Source organism: Solanum dulcamara, chromosome 12 (assembly GCF_947179165.1).
Source record: "Solanum dulcamara chromosome 12, daSolDulc1.2, whole genome shotgun sequence".
NCBI lineage: Eukaryota > Viridiplantae > Streptophyta > Magnoliopsida > Solanales > Solanaceae > Solanum > Solanum dulcamara.
This window is the reverse complement of record NC_077248.1, coordinates 12,693,455-12,719,416: the sequence shown is the minus strand read 5'-3', so window position 1 is coordinate 12,719,416 and position 25,962 is coordinate 12,693,455. Positions and strand designations below refer to the sequence as shown.

At 34.8% G+C, this 25,962-nt stretch overlaps 1 protein-coding gene across 2 annotated transcripts; it reads right to left on the bottom strand.

Moving 5' to 3' along the window:
* Positions 1 to 1,824: 1,824 nt before the first annotated feature.
* On the bottom strand, positions 1,825 to 25,641 carry LOC129875942 (probable LRR receptor-like serine/threonine-protein kinase At1g06840). 2 transcript variants are annotated; one of them, XM_055951191.1, is made up of 21 exons: positions 25,538 to 25,641; positions 25,283 to 25,386; positions 21,530 to 21,677; positions 21,369 to 21,440; positions 21,198 to 21,269; positions 20,368 to 20,511; positions 20,202 to 20,273; positions 20,031 to 20,102; positions 19,824 to 19,898; positions 19,220 to 19,288; positions 18,922 to 18,990; positions 18,620 to 18,691; positions 18,413 to 18,499; positions 17,908 to 17,976; positions 9,695 to 10,215; positions 8,409 to 8,570; positions 7,191 to 7,474; positions 6,451 to 6,502; positions 5,806 to 6,050; positions 4,497 to 4,631; positions 1,825 to 2,347 (listed from the first exon to the last, which is right to left on the bottom strand). In XM_055951191.1, the coding sequence occupies exons 2-21, from the start codon at positions 25,374 to 25,376 to the stop codon at positions 2,000 to 2,002; spliced, it is 2,862 nt and encodes a 953-aa protein (XP_055807166.1). In that variant the 5' UTR covers positions 25,377 to 25,386; positions 25,538 to 25,641; the 3' UTR covers positions 1,825 to 1,999. The 2 variants fall into 2 exon arrangements, with proteins under 2 accessions (XP_055807166.1, XP_055807167.1); XM_055951192.1 differs by lacking the exons at positions 19,824 to 19,898; positions 20,031 to 20,102.
* Between the last annotated feature and the right edge of the window lie 321 nt (positions 25,642 to 25,962).

Below are 25,962 nucleotides of genomic sequence, written 5' to 3'. Positions count from 1 at the left end.
CTTTTAATAGCCTATCGTCTTTCTTTGTCGGTCTAATGATTTTAAAAGATATTTCTTCAATCGCATGCATTTCTGGAAGTTAATCTTTTAAGATAAATTTGAAGATATAATTATGTAAATAAAAATATATTATCTTCAATTAATTTTAATTTAATTATTATAATATTCATGAGTTTAATTAAGGGATAATTATTATTATACCCCCAAAAGGAAACTATTTATTATAGGATACCCCATTATTTTCATACCCCTTATTTTTAACTATCTCGCGCATTTGATATCATGAGAGTATATAATATACTCTTATGGTATCAAGCAATTTCGGTGAAGCACTGTCTTATTTTTCTTGATACCATCAGAGTATATTATACTCTGATAGTATCAAGAAGAAACTGATTGATAAATTGCTTGAAACCATCAATGTATAATATATTCTGATGGTATCAAAGAGGAACAAGAGAAGGGGCACTGACGTAAATACACATTTGATACCATGAGAGTATATATATACTCTGATGGTATTGAGAAGGAAGAGACAGTGCTTCATCGAAACTGCTTGATACCATAATATACTCTGATGGTATCAAAGAGGAGTAGTGATGCTGACGTCAACATGTCATGGGCGAAATTAAAAGGGGCAAAGCTGGGTAAGAGGGTAAATAGTTTGGGCGATGAGTCTATTAAGGGTACAATAGACTTTTGTGGTCGGGCCCTTCCCCGAACCCTGCGCATAGCGGGAGCTTTAGTGTACCGGGCTGCCCTTTAGTTTGGGTTGGCTCTAATTTGGATAAATAGTTGCACAATTGGTCTATTTTGTGTAGTTTTTCTTTTAATTAATCTATATAAAACACACATAAAAGATATAATTAAAGAAATAAAAATGTATGATCTTTATATAATAATTCAAACTTTTGGATGAAATAAAAATATAATTTAACATACTTTGACTCTTCCAATCTCTTCTTTTTGTTTAATCTTTGAAAATGGTATTTTCACACTGCACATACACAGAAACTCCGTTCTTAAATGTTCTTCCTTCCTTTCTATTTCATTTAAAATATAAATAATTTAACACAATCATGTCATTCTAGTCCTTAATGAGTGTGAAACGGCTAATACAGTGTTTGTTAGGAAGGAAAATATTTTCCGAAAAATGTAAGTGAGTTTCATAATTATTTTTTGATGTTAATAAATATGTAAAAATATTATTCAAAAATATTTGTATATAATCTACACAAATATGATGTAAGGTGTGGGGGGATAGATATTAGTTTATCATGAATCAATTGATTATGTATGACTTATTATTACTTTCCGTTTGGGGGCAGGGGTGATGGTGGAGGTGGAATAATCAATGTGGAATGTCACTTCGGAACTTATTTTTCCTACTTTCACTAAGGAAGTTATTTTCCTTACTTTTAATGAACTTAAATTCCTAGAGAAGAGTTTTTCCAAAAATTTTGACCAACCAAACATAGAAAAATTGAAGAAAAAAATAATTCTCCACACCAAACACCTCAATTTCGAAAGCTATATGAAGCTTTTTCTATAGCATTTTAGGAAAGAAGTCATTTTATTATATAGTACAAGACACAAAAATAAGTAAATATAACCTTTATAGGAGACTATATTAGCACAAAAACGGCCACCTCAATATTATATACGGATCATGCCGCAAAATCATAAGTGAATAATACAAATAGAAAGTAGTTAACATAGTTGACAGGAGGTAAAAATGACCCGGTGATGTAAAAATTGTTTACATTGACGATGTATATTACTTAAACTTATCACTTATTATGGTCATAAACAAGAGTGCATATCTAATGGAACAACAACCGCATTATGATTATATACAAGTCTTTTCATGCTCTCAGAGTTGATTCAACCTGCTCATATATTTACATAACTCAGACTAAATAGTGAAACTTTTAATACTTCAGAATCTATCCATTAACATGTGGATAAATGAAAGGTATATAGCAAGTCCTAAGACGCATCAACGAGGCCTAATGTTGGGAATGACACCGCTCACAAGCTCAATTCCTTCCACAGTCGTGTAGGTGGTAGTGTGTCTGGAATAAGTTGAAGTTGGTGGTGATGATGACATTCCAGATGTGGAAACATCTGTATCAGGTGCAATATTATTGTCGAATGCAGCTGGAAGCATTTTAGTAATGTCCTCTAACTCTCTCACCACCTCCAGCATCAAAGGTCTATCCTTTTGTTCATCCAGTGAACACCTAAGGGCCAAATCCAGGAATTTCTTGACACAATCTGAGGAATATGGACCTATACCCTTGTCAATTATAGAAGACATCATCCCTAATTCGCATGCTGCATTCACCTGTCATCAGTACAAAAGTAATTGTTCTTACTCCCTTCGTTTCATAAAGAATGACACTTTAACTATTTGAAGAGTCTTGACAGTTTTTTCTTTGACTATAGTTTTTCCTGAACTTCTAAATAGACGAGCTTTAATTCCAAGAAATAAGAAATCCATGACTGATTCACATAGAAAATTAGATGTGTTGATCTCCTACCCCGATATTCTGTCATTCTCGTCTTCTAGGATGGCGATTACTAGTTGTGGATCAGCTTAAACGTTGAGGACTTCACATATTCATCTAGGTCAAACACTAATATTACCAAGACTTTGGGCATATTATTGTTGGTTTTTTTCAAAAGATGGAGCGGCAAAAAATGGGTTGAAAATGTCTCTCGATATTTTTATCAAGCATAAGAGAGCTTTAAATAGCCAACTTACAACAAAAAATCTGCATTATTCAAAATTCAAACAAACTAAAATATCTCAACAAAATAATCTATCAAATTGAAATTTAAAATTCGAACTCATCCTAAAACTAAGAACCTTAATTAGGCTAAAAGATAATTATTGCAGTAACTTGAAGCAATTTTCAACAAATATTAATGCTGATCTCACTTTCTAGCTATCATAACATTTTATGTCAAAGCATCCAACTTTGGGAACTCGTCCTAAACATTCTATAGCTAGGGATGGAAATGGGACGGGCTGAGGGAAGGGTGGGGCGGGGCGGGTTTAGATCAATGCGGGTGCGGGGCGGATGCGGGGACGGTTGAACTAGTTTTAAAAAAAATTAAGTGGGTGCAGGTGAAAATTTCTACTTTGAATTACCTTTATTTCTCTGATTCTTTTCACTTCTTTCTTATTTTGGTACAATTCTTTTCACTTCATTGTTGTTTTAATTTGAAGCTTTGTTTCTTTTCACTTTTCATTTTACCTATTTCAATTTATAAAAGTAGATTTGTTGGGTGCTACAAACAATATAGCTATTCAAATTTGTAAATTATTTTGGTCCCAGTTCTCTTATGAGCTTACACCAATCTGTGAAATCAGTTATATATCAGTATACCCATTTGTCATATAAGTGCTAACTTTTGTTAGTAGAGGAGCAACTTCAATGCAAGAATACAATAAAATAGTCACAGGTACAAACAAGATATTCCATGAGTAAGTAGGAACAGAAGTGGATTTTTTTTTTTCTCGTATGTAAAACCTGTTTTTCAATCAGTTTTGGTGGTGAAATTAATTCTAGAAAAGATTCTACTTCCAATAATAAAACACTCCGAAATCTTCTAAACAATTGAACTATGTTTTCTGTAAGTTCTTTTTCTTTTATAATTTTTTTTAGCAAATTATGTATGGCGGGTTTATGCGGGGCGCGTTTATGTGGGGCGGGGCGGGTTAAAATCAGAAAATTATTCTATGCAGGGCGGGGTGGGCGGGTTTATGCAGGTTTTCTCAGCAACACCTCCCCCCCCCCCCCCCCCACCCCGTTTGCCATCCATATCTACAGTAAGATATAAGGTTTGGGGCATAACAGCTTTCTCTACTTCATTACTAACCATTTGATGTGGTAAGATACTTCCGTGCTGTAACTCAAATAACCATTAACTAGTGTAAGGATGCCAGCAATTATTGATTCATGTGCTGTATCTCAATTTCATAAAATAGATCAGATTGGAATTTATTGATCTCAATTTCATAAAATAGATCAACTCAAATAACCATTAACTAGTGTAAGGATGCCAGCAATTATTGATTCATGCGCTGTATCTCAATTTCATAAAATAGATCAGATTGGAATTTATTGAGGTTCTTATTAAAGCAATAAAAGAATTGGAATTCATGAAAGCAAATGATCTCTACTGCTTCAGATCCATTAGCAGCAACAACAACAACATACCCAGTGAAATCCCACTAGGTGGGATCTAGGGAGGGTAGAGTGTACACAGACCTTACCACTACATCATGGAGGTAGAGAGGTTGTTTCCTAAGGACCTCGGCTCAAGTGCATCAAACCCAAGTAATAAAAGAAGAAAACTATGAAGATTCAGATCCATTAGCAGACACCAAATATATCTAGAAGAGCTATCTAATGTTCCCTTGAAGATTTCCCTCTTCATGAACAAAGTGAAACACTACGATAAAAGGGGGAAAAAGAATCAAGTACCTCTCGGACGATGTTCCTTCCCTGAGATATAGGTCGCATCCCTGTTAAAAGCTCCAGAAATACAATACCAAGGCTATAAACATCGCTTTTCTCTGTCAACTTGTGAGTAAAGAAGTACTCAGGATCAAGGTAACCCTACACAAGTACCAAATTTTGGCAACTGTCAGCTATCTTTGAAAAAGGAGAGAAAAATAACGGAGAAGGTAAAAAGCAATATTGGAAAACTAGAGGATCATAGTATGTGTATTCATGATCAAACTTCAGAGAATGAAGCTCTCAAGAGGGAAGGCAAGAAGGCAAGAGCAACCAAGCAAGAGAGAGAGAGAGAACAAGATCCTCCCCAGGTTATACAGTTTTCTATATATTAGATTCATTAGTGTAATTTGACGATTGGATCGAACTTGATTAGTTAGGCGTAAAGTCATAAACTGGTAGATATCTGAAAATCATAATTTAGTCTCTGTCTTCTCAAAAAAATAATTTAGTCATTGTTAATCACAAAATAACACTGACCAACTTTTGATTCTAAAATTAATGAGGCATGATATTCTGAGTTCGTAAACCATTTCCACAATTTCAATATTTTCCCTCTCAAACCCACATGGGTTTCATTCCATAAAGCATTTCAACTGGAGTGAAGATTCAAATTTACTATTGACCGTAGACAGTAAGTCTTAACCATGACAAACATTTGTTTTAGGAAACACAGAGATTTAATCTCCAGATTTTGAGAAACTTGATTTTAGATGGTTACCATACAGCACAGGCACTTCTAAAGAGGGAAGTTTTTTCAGTGCTGGATGTGTTTCACATGATACAGTTGACAGACCGAGTAATATTTTGTCTGACCATCTGATACCTGAATGTAACAACCACCTTTCAAATGTGATTTATGCATGTCTCTGAATAAACATTTTTTTAAGACTGTTTTTCCCAATGATTTTTACTGCGAGATGTAGAGTCAAGTTAAGATTCTGCAGTGATTGATGGACGCAGTGAACACAAGAAAGGGTGGAAGAAGGTCAACCATCCATTATTGAAGTGCTTAAGAAGATTAATATATTACTATGTTGATTAATTAATTGATTGGAGATTTAAGCCATTTAATTAGACAGTTTCATGCATGTGTTAGAACAATTATAGAAAAGTTATCCCACTTCTCAGCTGTTTTTATCATTGATTTTAAAGAATATCATGTCGTGGTCTGTAGCCATGCTACCTAGATTACTCAAGTTGCAGGTCTTATCTCATTGCAATTTTATAGCTTTTCTACAGCAGGCTTCAACATATAAGATGAGTAAAGCCTTACAGGAGTTCCTTTCACAACAGTTGATACATGTCCGCTTGTTTCAGCATCAGGTAATGGTGCAAGCTTTGAGATTCCAAAATCAGAGACTTTTGCAGTGAACTTAGAGTCCAACAGTATGTTATTTGCTTTGATATCACGATGGATTATTGGAGGATTAGCTTCAGTATGGAGGTAGAGGATGCCCCTGGCAGCACCTAAAGCAATGTATAACCTTGTTCCAAGACTCAGACGTTCCCCATATCTAGCTGTAAAAATAAGTAAAAAATCTTTAATAATCTTATTTTGGAGATACCTGTTTGATATTCATATTGGAACTGACCCATGATTAAAATTAAGAATGTAAAGTTCCATGTGATAAACTTGTTGATGACCACACAAGTGAAGAAAGTAGGAAAACTAACAGTGACCATCGGGATTCAGGAGTCAAAATGAAGTAAAAACTTCAGAAAAAGGGCTGTCTGAGTGATTAGATTTATTTTCATCTATACAAGTATTCTTTACTAGAGGGACATATCTTTCACCCACTTTTTCAGATAAGAACTACTACACCAGGAAAAAAAAGTGATAAGAGGAGAATCGATGTCGTTGATTCTGACAAAAGAAAGTCAAATGACATCATAGGCAAAGGAAGGATACATCACATACCAGAGAGAAGATCATGCAAGGAACCATTTGGCATGAACTCATACACCAACATCTGCATGCAAATGTAACCAACTATTACCAAAGTAGAATAAAAAAACACAAAACATACTATCCGTTCCATCTGCTTTTTGATTTGATTACTTTTTCAGAAGACGTGCATTTCACTAATGCGACCAGACTACGCAAGTATAAAAGGGATGTAACTGATGAGCTACTCATAGATGGGAATTTGGTTGAACTTAATATTCAGTGATCTAAGTACTGTATATTGGATATGCTCACAAATTGAATCACTTAACGTGTGATAATAATTGGTGACAAAAAAAGATGTATGAACAAAAATACTATCTCAGAAGACTTTTGCTTGAGTTTACTTTAACAGAAGAATCATTTGTGCTGCAACTTAACTATCATTTGTGTGATCCTTGTCATTTCATTTGCATCTGGATTGATATCAAATGGATTTCTCTAAGTTGTAGAAGGTAATTGGCATTATGCTTGATTACTTCTGCCAACGGCAATGAGGCATCCAAAATGATCAAGGATATGCAAAAAAATTCAATTTTAACCTAGGTGTTCAACCACAACTGGGCAATCAGAATTCAACAATTGGCTGAACTGATATATCAAAGAAATTATTCCACCGAACACACTCCCCTCTCCCGTCTGGATGAAGGAATAGCAACATGGACTTGGCTCTGTGTGTGTGTGTATTCTTTTTCCAGTTTGGAGAATCTTACTTGTTCACTTCCTTCATTACAGTATCCCACCAAGGAAACCAGATTTCGATGATGCACACGTGACAGTAATTCTATCTCAGTATAGAACTCTTTTTCCCCCTGTAATGAGCCTTGCTGTGCACGTTTTATTGCCACTATTGTGCCCTCTGCCAAAGTGCCTTTGTAGACCTTTCCATAGCCTCCTTGGCCAATTTCAGTAGTACTGCTAAAACTGTTAGTTGCTGCCTCTAATTCCTTAAAACCCAATGACTTAACACCTTCTATTCGCATTGGAAATTTTGGTACTACAAAAGAAATGAAAGGAATGTCACTATTGAGTTCCACATGGTCCTGGGTAAGTTTGTTTAAGCAAGAAAGACATCATTGCCACAAGATTCAATTTATTCAAAATCAGATATTCATTGAAAACTTCAGCATGAAAAGTTGACATAAAAAGAATGAAACGATAAAGCTTAGATGATGGTAGCACGACTTTAATGCAAATGAACCTTTGATACAATAGTTGGCTTCACCTAACTTTGTTCACTTTAAGAATATCAATTAACCCTGATTAAGAAAAGAACATAAATAGTAGTCTAATTAATGTACAAATAACAGAAGCATTACAACAAGGGTATTACTTAGATATACATGCCCAGCACACACTTCCTATTTATTTCTTTTCCGCTTCTTGTTTTAGGGGTGTTGGGGCATTGCCTGAGAGCTTACTGTAAATATGCACAAACTTCCCATAAAACCGTAAAATTATCTGTCCATGTGAGGAATTAAAGCACCATACTCTCTCCTTCAAAACAAAACTTAAAGTAAAACATCAAGCAGTATCATAGCTAAATTACAAATATACGTACTAAGAAAGATAATTTGCCACATAGGAAAAGATGGTTGACACTGGCAATTCGGAGTTATTTCTTGATTAAATAGACAACTTAAACAAGAAAATTACAGTAAGACGAAGATTTTATGGTCATTGGCATCTTTTTGTTCTTCCGAAGATGGAAATTGGAAATTATCAAGTGCAAAGTTAGCATTATATGCATGAAGCACTCAAAAAATGTGGTTCCATGTCCTCTTTTTTGGCGATTCAACAGAATACCCAAGAAAAGTTAAACCTATTGACTACTTAACCAGCAGATCCTAACGGGATGAGTGAAAGAAATGGAGAAGAAACTCTTCATAGTTTGAGGAAAAGTCACATACAATAACTGAAGATTAACTCACATGGTTGATCTTTTGAAACGTGGAACCGCCAACGCTTTTTAAGAAACACGAATATTATGGCCATAAGTAGCACAGCTGCAGCAAATATGGACCCTAAGACAATTCCAACCACAGTGCCTGTGTTTTTTCTGCTGCCCCCTCCTCCCAACGGGGGAAAAAGGACTGCAAGAAGGAAAACATTCGTTATTTGATCTTGAGAAAGCAGAAAAAAAGACAAGAACAGAGCAAGTTATTGGCTTTCTTATATGATAGCATATATTTTTTTAAAGAAATGAAACAATGATATATTTATATTCAGGACAAAGGCTGTGTTGTGAGACATCTCAAATAGAAAAAAAAAAGTAGTAGTAAATCCTAGTTCTTCTTACAAAGATTCTATAAGGCTTCTTCACACAGATTCTGCGTCATTAACAAATTCTTCTTTACACCAAAAACAAAACAAAAGTAGGCAATTCATCTTGAGTTTCTGAATGGGGATGTTCACATATTTTGCAAGTAACATATAATATAATTCACCTAAGATTTTACTTAATCAAGAACTTGTAGTAATATAGTCAATTTAGTTTTTTGACCCTACTGAGTATCTAAGAGATCACTAGTATCTCTGTCAGGTTAGCATGTCCATAAGGATGTTAAGCTTCAACGCATGCATGATATCTAAACCATTTCATTGAATTTTCATACTCGCATACTTCTATGACAAGAAGAAAAACCTATGTTCTATATCACACAGTAAACGATATAAATAGACATTTTTCAGAAACGAAATGGAGCGCAATGGGAAAGAGAATTTTTAAACGAGCATGACCAGTAAAGATAAAAGAAATTAATAATAATCATAATAGTTATAATCAAGAATCAGCAAGAACAAAAGAAAAAATAGTCATGCAGGCGCACAAGAGTTCCAGACTTCCAGTCTAGTTGAAAAGTATCCAATATTTGGCATTAAAACAAAACAAGAACTGAAGAAACAAGTTTTACAATAAAGGTGTTTCTATCGGCTTACATGCTAATCTCAACCTTGGCCTCTTGTGCCTCCCTAGAGAAATTTAAACTTAAAAATTTGTGTTTTTGCCACTTGCCATGCATGACCTAAGTTGTAAAAAACAAACGAGATTCACGTTGTTTTTTTCTATTATTGTGCAGATTGGTTTTACTTTAAATTCCTCAGGAAATCATTACAGAACTACAACTGAAAATGTCCACATTTTAACGTATCTGATCTGTCAGTAACATTACAGATTATATCCTACTTATGCAAGAACATAATGGATTTGGAGACATACCAGAACTATATCCCATGGCAGTAAAATTGAGCAGGTCATATGGGCCAAAGATATCACTTCCAGTCAGATTAAACAAGGCAAACTTGTTTGCAATCCGTACTATTTCGCTGTCATTAAATTTGCCAAAATCACTGGTTCCAGAGTCATTTGCACGTGGAGGGAAGAATTTCAAAAAGAACCTAAGCCTAGGACCGCTTTGCCATGCAACCGAATCAATGTTCAGTTGATAATCATTCAAGTTAACACTTTTTGTTATCCACTGTTCAAAGTCACTATAATATGGTGGAAAGTCTGAAATGCTAGGGCTTCTTAAGCGCAAACCAACTCCAAAAGGTGCTGCACAAAAGCAGCCATCCATTAATGCTGGGACATGTTCGAAATCATTGTTGCAAGGCAGCTGGGAAGCACAATTTGGAATAGAGTTGTTCAAGCCTCCATACTCTTCACCTCCGTCTCTTGATTTACAAAATTGGGTAATCTGACGCTCATTTGCATTTCCACAAACAGGATTTCCATAAAGCCTGACAGTTACTCAGTTAAAGCGCCACATCTAATGAATACTTAATCAGAAATATAAAGGAGTGATAATCAAAATGTGTGCATGGGTTTTATGCCATTGAAACTATTTTCACATTAAAGTAACAGTCAATGGGTTAAAACGAAAACTCCAACTCATTATTTATGTAATTCGTGAAATGAGCAAATATGGCGCACACAGCTGCACACGAACATGTATAAAGTTAGTAGGTGAAGCAAGAATATATTCAACCATGATAGAAGTTGAACAATTTGTTTTTAGAATTAAACATAAAAGCAAATGTATACAAGACTTGGAAGGTATTACAGGCATGATCTCTCCATCAAATTGGAAAGCTTGTTACAACTTCAGTATGTAACCAATTAGTCAACTAGTTTAGAGGCAAGTTATGCAGGAATTGTAATAAAAATAAAAGAATTATAATGCAGGGATCATCATACATGGATGTAATGTGGGGATTATTTATTATTAGATGTTTGGTTTGTTGTGATAAAAAATATTACATATTGTATATTTTGAAGTATGTTCTTGTTCTTTTAACAAAATATAATATATTTACTACATGAAGCGTTCCCTGAAATTTTATTCCACATTCTATCCCCGTAAAATAATACATAGATTTCCACATAACTTATGACCGCATTAGTTATGGAGAACAGAAAAAAGTGAAACCAAACATTGTAAAAATAATACAAAATTCTATGGAGAAAGGAAAAATTAAACCAAAAATTGTATTAACAATGTTAAATTTGTGGAGATTATTTTTCCACTACTCCCAACCAAACATCACCTTGATGGTAGCCTTCATGCTCATATGTACATACTTCTTGTGGCTAACAGGGATCAACGATAAGAGAGGCTTTCAGTAATGAAGGGATCTAATAAGAACTAACTAAACTCTACCATCTTAGCCATCAAGAGGAATTCTTCCGGTTGCAATTACATGCACAACCAGACCAACAAACAACAACCACAGCATATACCCAGTGTAATGGTTTTGGGGAGGGTGGGGTATATGCAGCCTTATACCTTGCGAAGATAGAGAGATTGTTTTTGAAAGACCCTCGGCTCAAGTAAAATCATATCAAAACAATTATGTAAAGGAAATACATTAGAGAAAAGAACAGTTGCAACAACAAATAACACGATAACCAAAGCAAGGAAAACAATATGTAATAATAAAAACACAACATAAGATAATAGGAGCATAATAATAATAATACAGAGAAAGTACACTAGACGACACCCGACTACCTACTAACCTTCAACCCTCAGAGGCGGATCCAAGATTTGAAGCTTATGGGTTCCCAGTAATCAGATACTGGTACTATTATTTAATACATATTTAAAAAATAACAAACCACTTAAACACAACACATATATATATATATATATATATATGTATATATATATAATTGAAATTGACGAACAAATTTAGTAGCTAAACAATAAAATCAGTTGCTAATCCTATTTAGCAATAGGTTATCAAAAAAAATTGTTTTGTGCGAGTGATTTAGTGACAGATTAGCGATGAAATTCATAGCTGATTTCATTTTATTTATAATGATATATTATGAGTTAATGACTAGGTAAGAAACGAGGAAGAAGACAATGACTAACAGTAATAAAATGGAAGAACCACCAACAATTTTTTAGAGCCCAAGGCTTTTCGTTTTCAAATTGATTTGAAAATTTGAGATTTTGGCAAAAGTAATACTTCCAGGAAATTTGTATTAAAACCACCAGGTTCTCTATCCTTGTTAATGGAGAACCTGCAGGTTTTATCCAGCAAAAAGAGGACTTAGGCAAGGGGATCCTCTATCTCCATTCCTTTTTATTATAGCTATGGAGGGATTGGACAGTTTAATGAGGAAAGCGTCGCAAAATAATTGGATTAGAGGCTTCAAAATAAGAAACAGGGCCAATGAGAAGATGGAGTTGACACATTTACTGTATGCTGATGATACAATAGTGTTCTGTGAAGCAAACCAGGAACAATTATGCTATTTAAGGGTGATTCTGGTAATTTATGAGGCTTGTTCTGGACTCAAGGTTTACTGGAGAAAAAGCAGTATCTTTCCTGTAAAAGAAGTTCCAACAGATACAAACACTAGCAAACATCTTGAGGTGCAAAGTAGAGAAGCTACCAACAGTCTATCTAGGCATGCCATTGGGGTCAAAACATAAAGCAATTACTATTTGGGATGGAATTATTGAGAAAACTGAGAGGAAGTTGGCTTTTTGGAAGTCTCAATACCTTCCATTGAGAGGTAGAGTCACTTTAATAAACTCTGTGCTAGATTCCTTACCAACTTATGTGATGTCCCTTTTCCCCATACCTGGTGAAGTGATCAAAATTCCAGATGTTTTGAGAAGGAATTTCCTCTGGCAGAGAGCAGTTTCAATTTAGTAAAATGGGCAGCAGTTCAACAAGGGAGGAATTATAGGGGTTTGGGAGTAAGGAAGCTCAAATTACAGAACAAAAGTCTGCTAAGCAAGTGGCTATGGAGGTACATCCAAGAGGAGCATGCACTATGGAAAGAGGTGATACAACACAAATTTGGCCAAGAAGGTGAATGGTGTTCAGGTGAAGTAACAACCACTTATAGAGTTGGAGTTTGGGGGACTAACAGAAGCTTTTGGCCCGCTCTAGAAGTTAATACAAAACTTAAAGTTGGGAGGGGGATAAGGTTTTATTCTGGAAAGAAGACTGGACTGGTCAAGAATCTCTTCAAAGTTTGTTTCCTGGACTTTATTCTATCAGTGTACATCTAGATAGCAAAATGAATGAGTTGTGGTCGCAACAAGGATGGAATTTGGTATTTAGAAGGTTGTTAAATGACTGGGAGATAGAAGGGGTAATTGAACTACTGAATATGATAGAAGGCTTTCCAGGCACTAATTTGGAAACAGACAGTCTATTATGGAGACAACACCCAGATGGAAGATTCTCTGTCAACAAATTGTATAAGTAGGATCTATCGGTAACTAGAGGAAGGCTAACAGGGCCATGGAGTGTTGTTTGGAAGTGTGTGGTTCCCACTAAAGTGAAGTATTGTCTGGTTGGTAGCTAAGAGAGTCTGTTTGACTCATGAAGCATTACAGAAAAGGGGCATTCAACATAGCGTCTAGATGCTTACTATGCAAAGAGGCACTAGAAACTAACAAACACTTATTTTTGCATTGCAAAGGAACAACACAAGTATGGTCTTTATTCTTCAATTTATATAACCTAAACAGGTGTATGCCAAGAACACACAATAGCAATAGACTTATTGAGTTGTTGGATCGGGGGAGGGGGGGGGGGGGGAGCAAGAGTAAAAAGAAGTGGTGGAGGACGGTACTTGCTTGTATCTGGTGAAATATTTGGAAGGAAAAGAATAAGAGGATTTTTGAAGGAAAGGAATGCTCAATACAGAAGATTAAATGGAAAGTAATTACTTCCTTAGATTTTCGGTGTAAAGAACAAAATATACAAGAGGAAATCGAATTAGTGGATTTCATAGGTTCTTTGTAAGTATTTCTGTTTTTTCTTCCTTCTCTGTTACTACTTTTTGGAGGTGGCCAGCATAGCCCTTAATGCTGAGGAATACAAGTTACAAGTTTCCAAAAAAAAATACTTTTTAGTAAATTTGTAATTTAATTGAGATCACTTTTTAGTCGACTTTTGTGGCTTTTAAAAAGAAAAAGAGAAAATTGACACTTGTGTGCTATTTTGTGGAAAAAATAAAAGCGGGTATAAGAAGTAACTAATGGGGATTGATCCTTAGTGGAACAGAAGTTGAATTTTCGCTGGTTACTTCTTTGCCAAGGAATCAACAATGCAACTTTGTACTAGATTATTAGCGAAAATATCTTATATGTTTAATGGGTTTCACAACATAAATCCAAAATTTGCGCAAAAGTTACTAGGTTTCCGAACCTCCACCTGATATTGTAGACCCACCCATGTATACCCTAATTCTCGACCTCCATAACATCCTACCTAGGATCATGTCCTTGGTAAGCTAGAGGTGAGTCATGTCTTGTCTAATCACCTCTCCAATACTTCTTCGACCTACCTCTACTTCTTCTCAAACCCACAGTTAATCTTTCATACCTCCTTATTGGGACATCTGAGTATCCCCTCTCTTCACATGACCAAACCACCTCAGCCTCACTTTCCTTATTTTGTCCACCATAGAGGCCACTTTGACCTTATCTGAATATTTTTTCTCCTGATCCTATCTCTCATAGTATGCTTACACATCCATCTCAACATCGTTATTTTTTCTCCACTCATCTTCAAGACCTGCGAGTTCTGACCGGCCAACACTCCGCTCCATACTACATAGCAGGTCTGACAACCCTTTTATAGAACTTTTTTTTAAGTCTTGATGGCACATTCTTATCACACAAGACACCGTATGCGAGCCTCTATTTCATCCACCCCGCTTCAATATGATGTATCACATCATCATCAATCTCACATTTCATCCACCCCATCTCTATTTGTCTCATGAGTTACGTCATTGAACTTGCACTCCAAGTACTTTGTCTTAGTCCTGCTAGACTCATATTGCAATATCATACAACACAACATACCCAGTGTAATCCCACAAGGGGGTTTGGGGGGGTACGCAAAACTTACCCCTACCTCGTAAAGATAGAGAGGTTGTTTCCGATGGACCCTGAACTTAAATAAAGCTTGTCAAACTGTTTGAAAAGGGGATACAAATATAGGCGCAAAACAACAACAAATTAATGCAAAATGGAAAGTGTTACACAACAAACAAGATAAAGAACAGTGAAGAAAATGAAATAATGCAATGATCAGACACAAAAAACACCAATAAAAGCCGAATTCGAAGATCAAGAAACTACAAAGTGCTAATACTACTAGTAAGAAGGAAGGTCCAAGCATAACCACCAAGCCTAGCCTAGCCTAGCCTAGCCTGTAGGGAAGCGAGAGAACACTCAACTACCAATCTTCTACCCTAATTCGCAACCTCTAAACTCTCATATCCAAGGTCATGTTCTTAGTAAGATCAAGATGTGCAATGTCTTCTCTAATCATTTCCCCCCAGTACTTCTTCTACCTGCCTCTACCTCTCCTGATGCTCGCCACTGCCAACTGCTTACACCTCCTCATTGGGGCATTTACACTCTCCTCTTCGCGTGCCCAAGCATCTCAACATTGCTTTCCTCATCTTTTTCAGCACGGAGGCCACTCATACCTTGTCCCTAATACCTTTATTATTAATCTTGCCTCTTCTGGTATGCCCACAAATCCACCTCAACATTCTCATCTCTGCGACATTCATCTTCTGAACATGAGAGTTTTTGAAAGGTTAACACTCTGTCCTATACAACATAGTCGGACTAACTACCACTCCGTAAAACAAAGTTTTGGCGGTACCTTCTTATCAAACAAGACCTCAGAGACGAGCCTTCATTTCACCCATCCTATACCAATATGATATGTGACATTATCGCCGATCTCTCCATTATCTTTAATTAAAGACCTCACATACTTGAAACATCCTCTTTTGGGAATGACCTGAGAATTAAACCTCACTCCCATGTGGACCTCAAGTGTAGCATCACTAAACTTACACTCTAAGTATTCAGTCTTGGTTCTGCTCAATCTGAACCCTTTAGACTCCGATATTTGTCTCCAAACCTCCAACATAGCGTTAACTCCGTTGTGAGTCTCTTCAACTAATATTATGTCATCTACGAATAACATACACCATAGCACCTCACCTGGATATGACGCATCTAAACATCCATAACCAGTGCAAAAAGAAACAGGCTAAGAGTCGATCTCTGGTGCAACCCCATCAAGACTGGGAAGTGCTTCGAATCTCCTCTCATTGTTCTTAACCTAGTCTTGGCTCAATCGTACATATCCTCAATCGCCCTAGTATAAGCCACAAGTACACCTTTAGGCTCCCAGCATCTCCATAGAACCTCTCCTAGGACTTTGTCATGTCTTTTCTAGATCATTGAACACCATATGTAAATCCCTTTGAACAACTAGTATAAGCCACAACTACAACTCTAGCCTCCCAGCATCTACATAGACCCGCTCTTAGGACTTTGTCATATGTCTTTTCTAGATCAATGAACACCATAGGTAAATCCCTTTGCCTTTGCCTATGCTGCTCCACCAGCCTTCTCACAAGGTGGATGGATTCTATGGTAGATCGCCTAGGCATGAATTTGAACTAGTTCTCAATAAATAACACGCCCCTCCTCACCCTCATCTCCACTACCCTCTTCCACACTTTCATAGTATGGCTCAGTAACTTGATCTCCTTATAGTTGTTGCAATTCTGAATATCACCTTTGTTCTTCTACAACGAAATCATCGTATTCTACCTCCATTCTTCAGACATCTTGGTTGTACTAAAAATGATATTAAACAACCTTCTCAACCAATCCATGCCATGGCTCATGCCAATGTTCTTTCAAAACTCCATTGGAATCTCATTTGGCTCAGTCGCTCTTCCCCTGCTCATCCTACAAATATCACACGTAAGTTCATCAATCTTTATAGACCTACAATACCCAAAATCCCATCGCCTATCGGAGTGCTCCAACTCTCCCCACACAATGTCCTTGTCCCTTTCTTCGATCAAAAGTGTATTGAAGTATGTCTGCCACCTTCGTCGCATGAGGATCTCATCCACCAATACTCTGCCTTCGTCATCTTTAATGCACTTCACTTGGTCCAGGTCTTGAGTCTTCCTTTCTCTTACCTTGGCTAATCGGTACAACTTCTTATCTTGTAGTTCCTCATACAAGCATTCGAAAGTTGTGGGTTTTGCCGCCGTAACCACCAACTCGCCTCCTTCCTCCTCACTTTATATACTTCTCTCATTGTCCTCTTATCCTTCTCATCCTTGCTCTCCATCAACTTCACATAAGCCACCTTCTTTGCCTCTACCTTTCATTGGACTTCGTCATTCCACCACCAATCTCTTCGGTGTCCACTAGAGTTACCAATCGAAACCCCCAACACCTCTCTAGTCGTTTCCCTTATGCAACTAGCAATCCTATCCCACATACTGGTCACATCACCACTTCTTCCCCAGACCCCCCCCCCCAATTGCCACCAACTTCTCCTCCATAACCTGAGCTCTGTCATATTGCAATATCATAAGGAAAGAAATTCACATATAAAAATTTGACCCCATTGTTTTCAAGTTCCAAATAAAGTGCACTGCTAGCAGGAAAACTACCCATCCTCTGACAAGAAAATGAAGTTTTGAAAAAAAACGACAGAAAACAAAAGAAGCTGAAATTGTGTTGGTACTAGGTTCACTAGTCTATCTTCATCAATGGATGCTCAGAATAAATCTCTATACCAATGGAAAGAGTTTAGCTGGAAAACAGCGAATGAAGGCAGTGTTATGCAACTATCCCAAATGTTGTCATGGGGATATTCTATAGCAAGTCTTCCTGAAATTTCTTCACGATAGTCATTCTGTTTAATCACAGAAATCTGAAATAGAAAATAAAGACTCCAGAGAATTACATTGTAATTAAAGCTTATAAAAAACAGGACAATGAAAGTTAAATAGCAATTGAATTAGGGGAGATTGATTCACCATATAAAATTATAAAAGCCGAGAACTGAAAGTAAGTCCGCAAATATGTATGTACAAGACGACGGGAAATAAGGTCTTACATAATATCGACATTTGGAGGAGGATCAAGAATACCCGATATATCTGAGAGAAAATTACGTTGAAGGTTCCTACACAAAGGAGAACAACTGGATCAGCCTGGCAATCTGATACGTTAAAATCTGAGGGGTCTTTTCTAGTCAGACATGGCATGGTTTAGTAAGAGGAAAGAATACATGCTTTATTACCTCGAAAGAAACAAAACACCAGACATTATTCCTTGTTATATTTAACTGTATGGAGATAGAAAACACAATGGACACATTATTCCTTGTCTGTACTTTTATTTTCCAGGATACCTTCTTCGTATATCCAAAACTACATGTGGACTGACTAGCTACCAAAATGAAATTGGCACACAAATTTGGCTTGATTCTCTACAAAAAGCTTTTGCCTGTAACTTACAGTTAATATTTTAAACTAGCCAATAGATTGTGGGGTAGCAGACAAAAGAAACATGAAAAATAAATTACTGATAAGAGGAAAATGTACAAATGAGACTCTTACAATCTAAGTTTTGCGCCTGAGGAAAATGTCCTATTCTCCCATATGGTAGTTGGCACAAAACCACTTAACCTATTATTGTTGAGTGACCTACAAGAAAAATAATTTAAGGAAAGGTAGTGTCAATACTGCATTTATTAGAGTATCGAAACGAAATTTGAAACAGATAGAGGATCAAGAAACAAAGATTGAGCAAATGAAGCTCCTTACAGCCTCTGCAGATTTGGAAGGACAGAAAAGTTCGAAGGGATAGAACCATTAAGCATGTTTCCTGACAGAATGCTGCAATCATCATCAAAGTAGTTAGTTCACTATTGAGAGTCAGATACCAACATTGAGTTACTCAAACAAAAAGAAAAGAGTGTATATTAAGACACTAATGTCCATTCAACCACCTATCCACAGATATCGATAGAGAGTGGGGGGGGAGGGCGGAGGAAATAAGTGTGATTAAAGATGGGTGAATCAACCAGGAAAGATTTCAGCAGTATGACACTTAACCAGAAACTTACATGGTTGTGATATTATTAGACAGCTTATTGGAAGGTATATTCCCCGTGAGTTGGTTTCTGCTAAGGTCTCTGTGACATGAGAATTTTATATCAGATGAATTGCCACTGGTCGTAAATTTAACTTTCTGTATTCAGCACAAATTGAGTGGCAGATGAGTTCCAACTTCATCTGGCATATAAGAATTATTAAGCAGAATTGAGCAGATATCAACATCATCAAGAGGTTAGAACAACAAGAACATAAGCTTCAAAATGTGCTTTAACAGGTCACAGGAATTTCTCAATGAAGTATGCTTACAAGTAAAGAAGGTGTGGGATTGTGCTCAGATCAGGAACTGTTCCTTGCAAGTTGCAGTTCCTAAGACTCCTGCAGGTTTGATGAAATAACATACGTAATAATCATCAAAGAATGGTGAATACAATCATAGCATGACCGCATTGTAAGCTTCATATTATAATATAGAGTTCCTCCAACATCTTTACTACATTCTTTAGATAATTACTCCATCTTATGTCAAAAGGGCCTAAAAATGCTGCTCCAGCCTTGCCTTTTTTCATCAAAAAAATGAAAATACTGCTGTAGCGTTTCTCATTTCTTGTGAGGAGGGCTGGAGAGGGGATGGGAAACCCTAATTGGGAGTACATTGATGATTATGGAGAAAACTTTTTATTAATCCTTTTTTATTATCTACCGCCTGACAAAGGTCATATCACAACGGAGAATATATTTATTTCTGAATATTCACTGGGGACTTGTTTTTTTATCAAAGTTTGAGATTAACCTTGAGCGATGGCAAACATCCTTTAGAATTCTATATTCTTGCTTGGTGAAAATGGACATATATATCATCAGACAGGAAAGGGGACATAAACTAACAAAACCCAAGAGATCAGTAACTTACAACTTAAAAAGTTTGGACATATTTCTGTAAGAAGCCGGAACCACAGAGCCTTCAAAGTTATTGTTGTCAAGTTGACTGCAAAAGTTGTTATTGTGGGGGAGAAGGAGGTGTTAGGATTTTTTTATTAATACTGAAATGACATTAAATTGTTGAGAAAACAGACACATTGACACAGATAAAGCTCAAGAGTTCAAACACAGGTAATACAGAATCGTTAAGTTTGGCATCAATGCAAGCTCTGGTGGAAGGTAACCCGATAAGTTGTTGTTGTCCAGAAGGCTGAAATAATGCACATCCAAGTAAATCCAAACATGAAATTCACAGAGCAAAAGTTCCTTGCTCCAAGTATTTATATATTGTAGGTTAAGTGATTCTTACAAGTGTTGAAGCCGAGGTAAAACAGACAGCTCTGGAGGAATTTGACCACTTATTGAATTGTTATTCATATGGCTGCATCAAGAACAAGAATGATTAACTCAGAAGCTAAACATATCCATACCACCTCAACCAGTAGAGAATCTTTGGGTTTCTGTGGAGAACTCACAAATGTGCAACTTTTGGCAAGTTTGCAAATGATTTTGGTATTGGTCCTGATATATCATTTAAGTCCAACTGAAATTTATTTAAGTTAGGAAGATAACCGAGCTCTTCTGGTAAAGAACCTGATATTTGATTTCCACTCAAAAGCCTGCAAGAACAGAAGAATGGTAGCTGGAGTGGAGTTTCTCATGAATGTGCACAATCCATATATGCAAGTTATATATTAGATATCTTCAGCTAAAACATCTGTAAGCAAAAGTACTGATTGTAAACAGTGAGGCATATGCATATTCGGGCTTCAATTGAAGCAAGGATTCAGAAATGTTGATTGAAGCTTATATAAAGAAGTGAAATTCCAATATATGTATATGTAATTCCTCATGATAAAGGTAAGACTTTTAACAGGGAGAATGGCCATAGGAGAGCTTTATTTCTCGATAAAAACAATTTAGATGGAAAATCAGTCAATCCTTGCAGCAGTCACTAGTGTTAGAACGCGTATGGTATTTAGAACTTTTACCATTATTTTAATATTTCTTCAATTACAAAACATACTACAATATAGCCCTATCCAATTAACATTTCAAACTTTAGTCCACTCAAACACTATAATTTTATGTTTTCTGCATTTTTTTTCATTCCCCAATCACCGGAAGCGATCTTCACTAGCACAACGACCCCCTCGTAACAACACTCGCTACAATAGAAAGCAACTGAAAATGAGTTTACGAAAGGCCTAGTTTTTTCCAAACTATTGATTCTTTTCAATTCATCATATCAAACAAAAAGGGGGTTCTCTTAACAATGATTAAAATGAAATTGAGGGAGACATACAGTAGCCTCAGAGCAGTAATGTTTCCTATCTCCTTAGGTATACTGCCACTAATCCTGTTCCACATAAAATTCCTTTTCGGAAAAAAAAAAAAGATCATCATCACCAAAATTAGAGCTGAATAAAATCAATAAATACCAAATGGGTGTTGTCATATAGTTGTAGGGACTCACAAAATCTCCATATGTTTAAGTTGGCCAAGCTCAGGAGCTAATGTACCAGATAGGGACAAATTCATCAGACGCCTGCAAGTAGAAAAACAAAAATTGCTAGTGAATCGCAAAGAGAAAGGCGGAAAGGGTTTAAGATAGGGAGAAAGTGTTTGACGACGTACAATTCCTGAACATGCTGATAACCTTCGGTTTCATTTTGAAAGCAATGAACAAAAGACCAAGAAGTGCAAGGGTCTTTCTCCTTCTCCCAATTTCTGAGATAACCCATCGGATCTTCCAGGCTTCCACGAATGGCCTCTAGCGCCGTCACTGCACATTCCGGCAGTAGTAATTAATACACGATTGATTTCAGCAATCACTCTTCTCCCTTCTGTTATAGACGTTGCAGTACCAACAGTGTTTGCTTTTGAAAATCTCTCGTTTAAAGCTCTTGAAAAATGGCTTATAGTTGAGTTTTATTTAAACATAAATAAATATAAAATTCCTTAAAAAAATACTAATTAATTTGATATTATATCTAATAATATATTTTTAAAATAAAAATATATGATGATGGGTGATGGCGATGGCTATGTTAGTAATAGTGGGTACTTATTGAATGGGGATAGTTGTGAATACTTAGTAACTAGCGGTGATTATGACCGATGATAGTGATTAATCATAGCAGTTGGTGATGGAGATTGATTATTGTAGAAGATAATAACAGTAACTAATGATAGTGTTGACTAATAGTGATGCTTCACGGCGGTGGCTAATGATAGAGATGTCGGTAGTGATTAATAGTTGATGACGATGATTGTTAATGGTGACTAGTAATGTTGATGGCTAGTCGTGATGGTGGATATGGATAGAGATAGTAGTAATGAGCGGTGGATGGCAGTAGTTAATGATGATTGTGGTTGACATTAGTGGAATAGTGGTTCAAAACGGTGGTTGTTAGTAGCAGTTAATGGTGGTGCTTATTTTGGTGGAAGATAATAATAATGATAGATAATAATGATGGTGGTGATAATTGATATTGGTTGTTCTTGGTGGTGGATAATGGTGATTGATAGTGATGATCATTAATGGTGGCTAGTAATAATAATGATTGATTGCAATGATAGACGATTGATGATTGTGAATGAGGATGATGGTAGTTGTTTACGTAGTGATTGTGAGTGGCAGTTGATGGTAGCATCTAGTAAGGACGGCTGATTATTGTGATGAATGATAATAGTAGCTAATTGTGAATGTGACTATTGATAGCAGTGATTGACGATGGCTAATAAAGGTGATGATTGTCGATACCAATTGTAAATGTAGATAATAATGATGACGGATAATTACGGTGATTGAGAATGATATTAATTGTAATTGAGAATGGTAATTGTGGATAGTGGATGATGATAGTTAGTGGTGATTATGATTGACAATAGCAGTCAAGGATGATGGTTAATGGTAATAGTTAGCGGTGGTTGCTGATTATTATAGTAGATGATAATAATAACTAATTGTGGTGATGGTGATAATTGATAGAGGTAATTGGCGGTGGTGACTGATGATGGTAATTGTGGATAAAGATGTAGTTGTGATTAGGGGTGTTCATAGTTCAGTTTGGGTCAATTTTTTTGTTAAAATCATAATTAAACCAATTTAATTGATTTTTTAATTATTAAAACCTTTGAAATCAAATATAATTCATATCCATTGATGTGGTTGTTGTGGCTTTGGTTATTATTGATTTGGTTAAGTTTTGTTTTGAATTTTTTTTTATTTTTAAGAAATCTAATGGTATTTTAAAAAAAAAAAAAAAATCCTCCCTACAATTAGACAAGATTTTTTCATCATTTTCCAACTTATAATCCGTTATTAACCTTTTATTGTGATGGCTATAAATTTTTTGGATTGTAGAGAAAATATCTTAAAATCTGTTAGACTGTAATCAGGTAAATAAAGTTTGATAAAGAACAAAAAAAAAGGGTAAGTTTCATATTTATTTCTTTAAATAAATGAGTTTCAATTCATAACTTTTTTTAACAAATGAGCTTAATTAAGATGTAATATTCATTAACCTATTAAAGATAAATAAAATTTGCATGAAAAAGCATACAAAGTCTTTATAATTATTTATAAAAATTAATATATTGTATCTATATATAATTATAAACTTTATGTATATAGTTTATCAATTCGGCTCAATTTCTTCTTCTATTTATTTTTAATAAAATTAAATCAAATATTATTGATTTTTAAAATTTTAAACTAAACCAAATGAAAACTAAATATATAAGAATTAGTTTATTTAATCAGTATGATTCAATTTTCGATTCACGTTGATTTTTAACCAAATCGTGAACACCCCTAGTTGTGATAGAGAATAGTCGCAGTTGATAACGGCAGAAACAGTGGAAATTAATTGTATAAGTGAATGGAACAATGATAAATATAGAATGAATTATATCTTAATAATATTAAAATTTTATTATATATTTTAATCATTCAAAAATTTATTCAAATTTCTTAAAAATTTGTAAAAAAAAAATACACATAATATTTGGGATCTAAATAATTCATATAGATTTAAATTATAAATGCATCCCATAATTAAAATTTGAATAATTAAGATTCATATATTTACAAAGCGCAAATAAATGTGTGCTTAACCAAAATAACATTTATTCCATAGACTATTAATAGATAGAAGAGACACATATACATCTAATTAAATAGTGCTTCAATGTAGGAAAAAAGTCTTTGATTGTTTGTCTAGTTTTGGTGTAAATGCATGGAAAAATTATGCAACATAAAATATAATTTAAGTTTTATGATATTTAATATTTTTTTAAAATATATTCCAGAAACAAACATATCAATTGAGTGAATCTTAAACTATCAGAGGCGTTTAACCATGAAAATTATAAATATTTTTTTAAAAAATAGTGTTTGATCATGAAAAGAGTATTTGGAGAAAATATTTTTTTATTTTTAAAGTGAAAAATGAAATTTGACAATTGAAATTATGTTTGGCTCAATAACTTTGAGCCATCTAATTTATAAGATATATACACAATGTATAAGTAGTACATACATATAATATACAATATCATATACAACTATGTGTACATATAATGTATACTTCCACCATTTTTAATATATTAATTGACCGAATGATATATATTGATGATTATCCCTTAATTTCACCCATACGAAATTTTAAACTTTCTCCTTTAATCATAATTTGGCTCCAAAGTATTCTTTTTTGGAGCCGAAACTGTATTTTTTCTTCAATCAACATCATTACTCACAGATAATATCTACATTAGTATCTAAACATAATTAAGTAAGTATTAAACTACTAATTTCACCCATACACAAGTATAGAGAATTATTTTAGAATTTTGATGATATTATTTTTGGTCAAAATCAAACCAAACACCATTCAACCAAAAATCTTTTTTTTAAAAAAAATAATATATTCAATCAAAAATCAAATCCAAAAACTGATATTATTTTAGCGATAATGAAGTACATCTTTCTAAGTGGCCATTTGGCCGGGAATATATTTTACTTTTTTCTGGAGTTGAATTCCATATGTTTGGCCATAAAATTTTGAAAAATTTCTGAATTCAACTTGAAGTTGAATTTTGGAATTTGAAAAACATCAAAAGTTATTTTTCACTTTTTTCGCTCCAAATCACTCACAAAATTCAAAAACAACTCAAATTTGTATTTATGACCAACCCAACTTCAAATTCCTAATAATTTTTTCAATTTGAAAATAAAATTTTGTTTTTTGTCAAACTTCATAATTTTCATGGTCAAACAGAACATAAAACAAAGACTTTTTTAGAACTAAAAATGTTTTACAAATATTATTAACTAATAGTTTAAAAATCACAAGAGACTAATAACAAACAGAGGAAACAAATTACCTTCAAGTGGATCAGTAATCATTTCTTGTCCATTAGCAGAAAAACATGATGAAAGAGTCACAATAAGAAATATTACTGCCTTTTCTCGTCCCATCTCCAAATATCTTCAAACCAAAAAAATACGTCTCAGAAGCAGAGTCAGAATTTGTACTAAAAGGATTCAAAATTCACCATTAAACCCATAGCTCCTTTTGGTTAAAAGGATTAATCCAAACCCGTACCAAATATCCAGAAATAGAATATTAAATCACCTACCAGAAAACCTCAAAGAGAATGACAAGAGTATTCAACCAATGTATAGAGAATATAATGTCTGGAAAATAGTGGTACCCTTTTAAGAAAAACATGTAGTAGTAGTATAGTAGATATTGAAATAAGATGAAGAGTTGACAATGCCAAACTTGAAATTGTCAAGTTTTGCACTTTTTATATGTATCAGAAAATGAAAATTAACTAACACAGTTGGTAATGTCACATTGTCAGTATAAGTTGACAAAAAGGTAATTGGGCATATGGATATATAATATGGCAATTTGCTACACAAAAAATGCACTTTCCAATGTTGCTGGGAATAAACAATGACTTTATATGAATTGGCAAGTGGAGTTGGTCTTTAATTTTCACCTGGCTAGATATGGAGTACAACATTGGACAACAGCTTAGGTAGCCTTAATATGAAT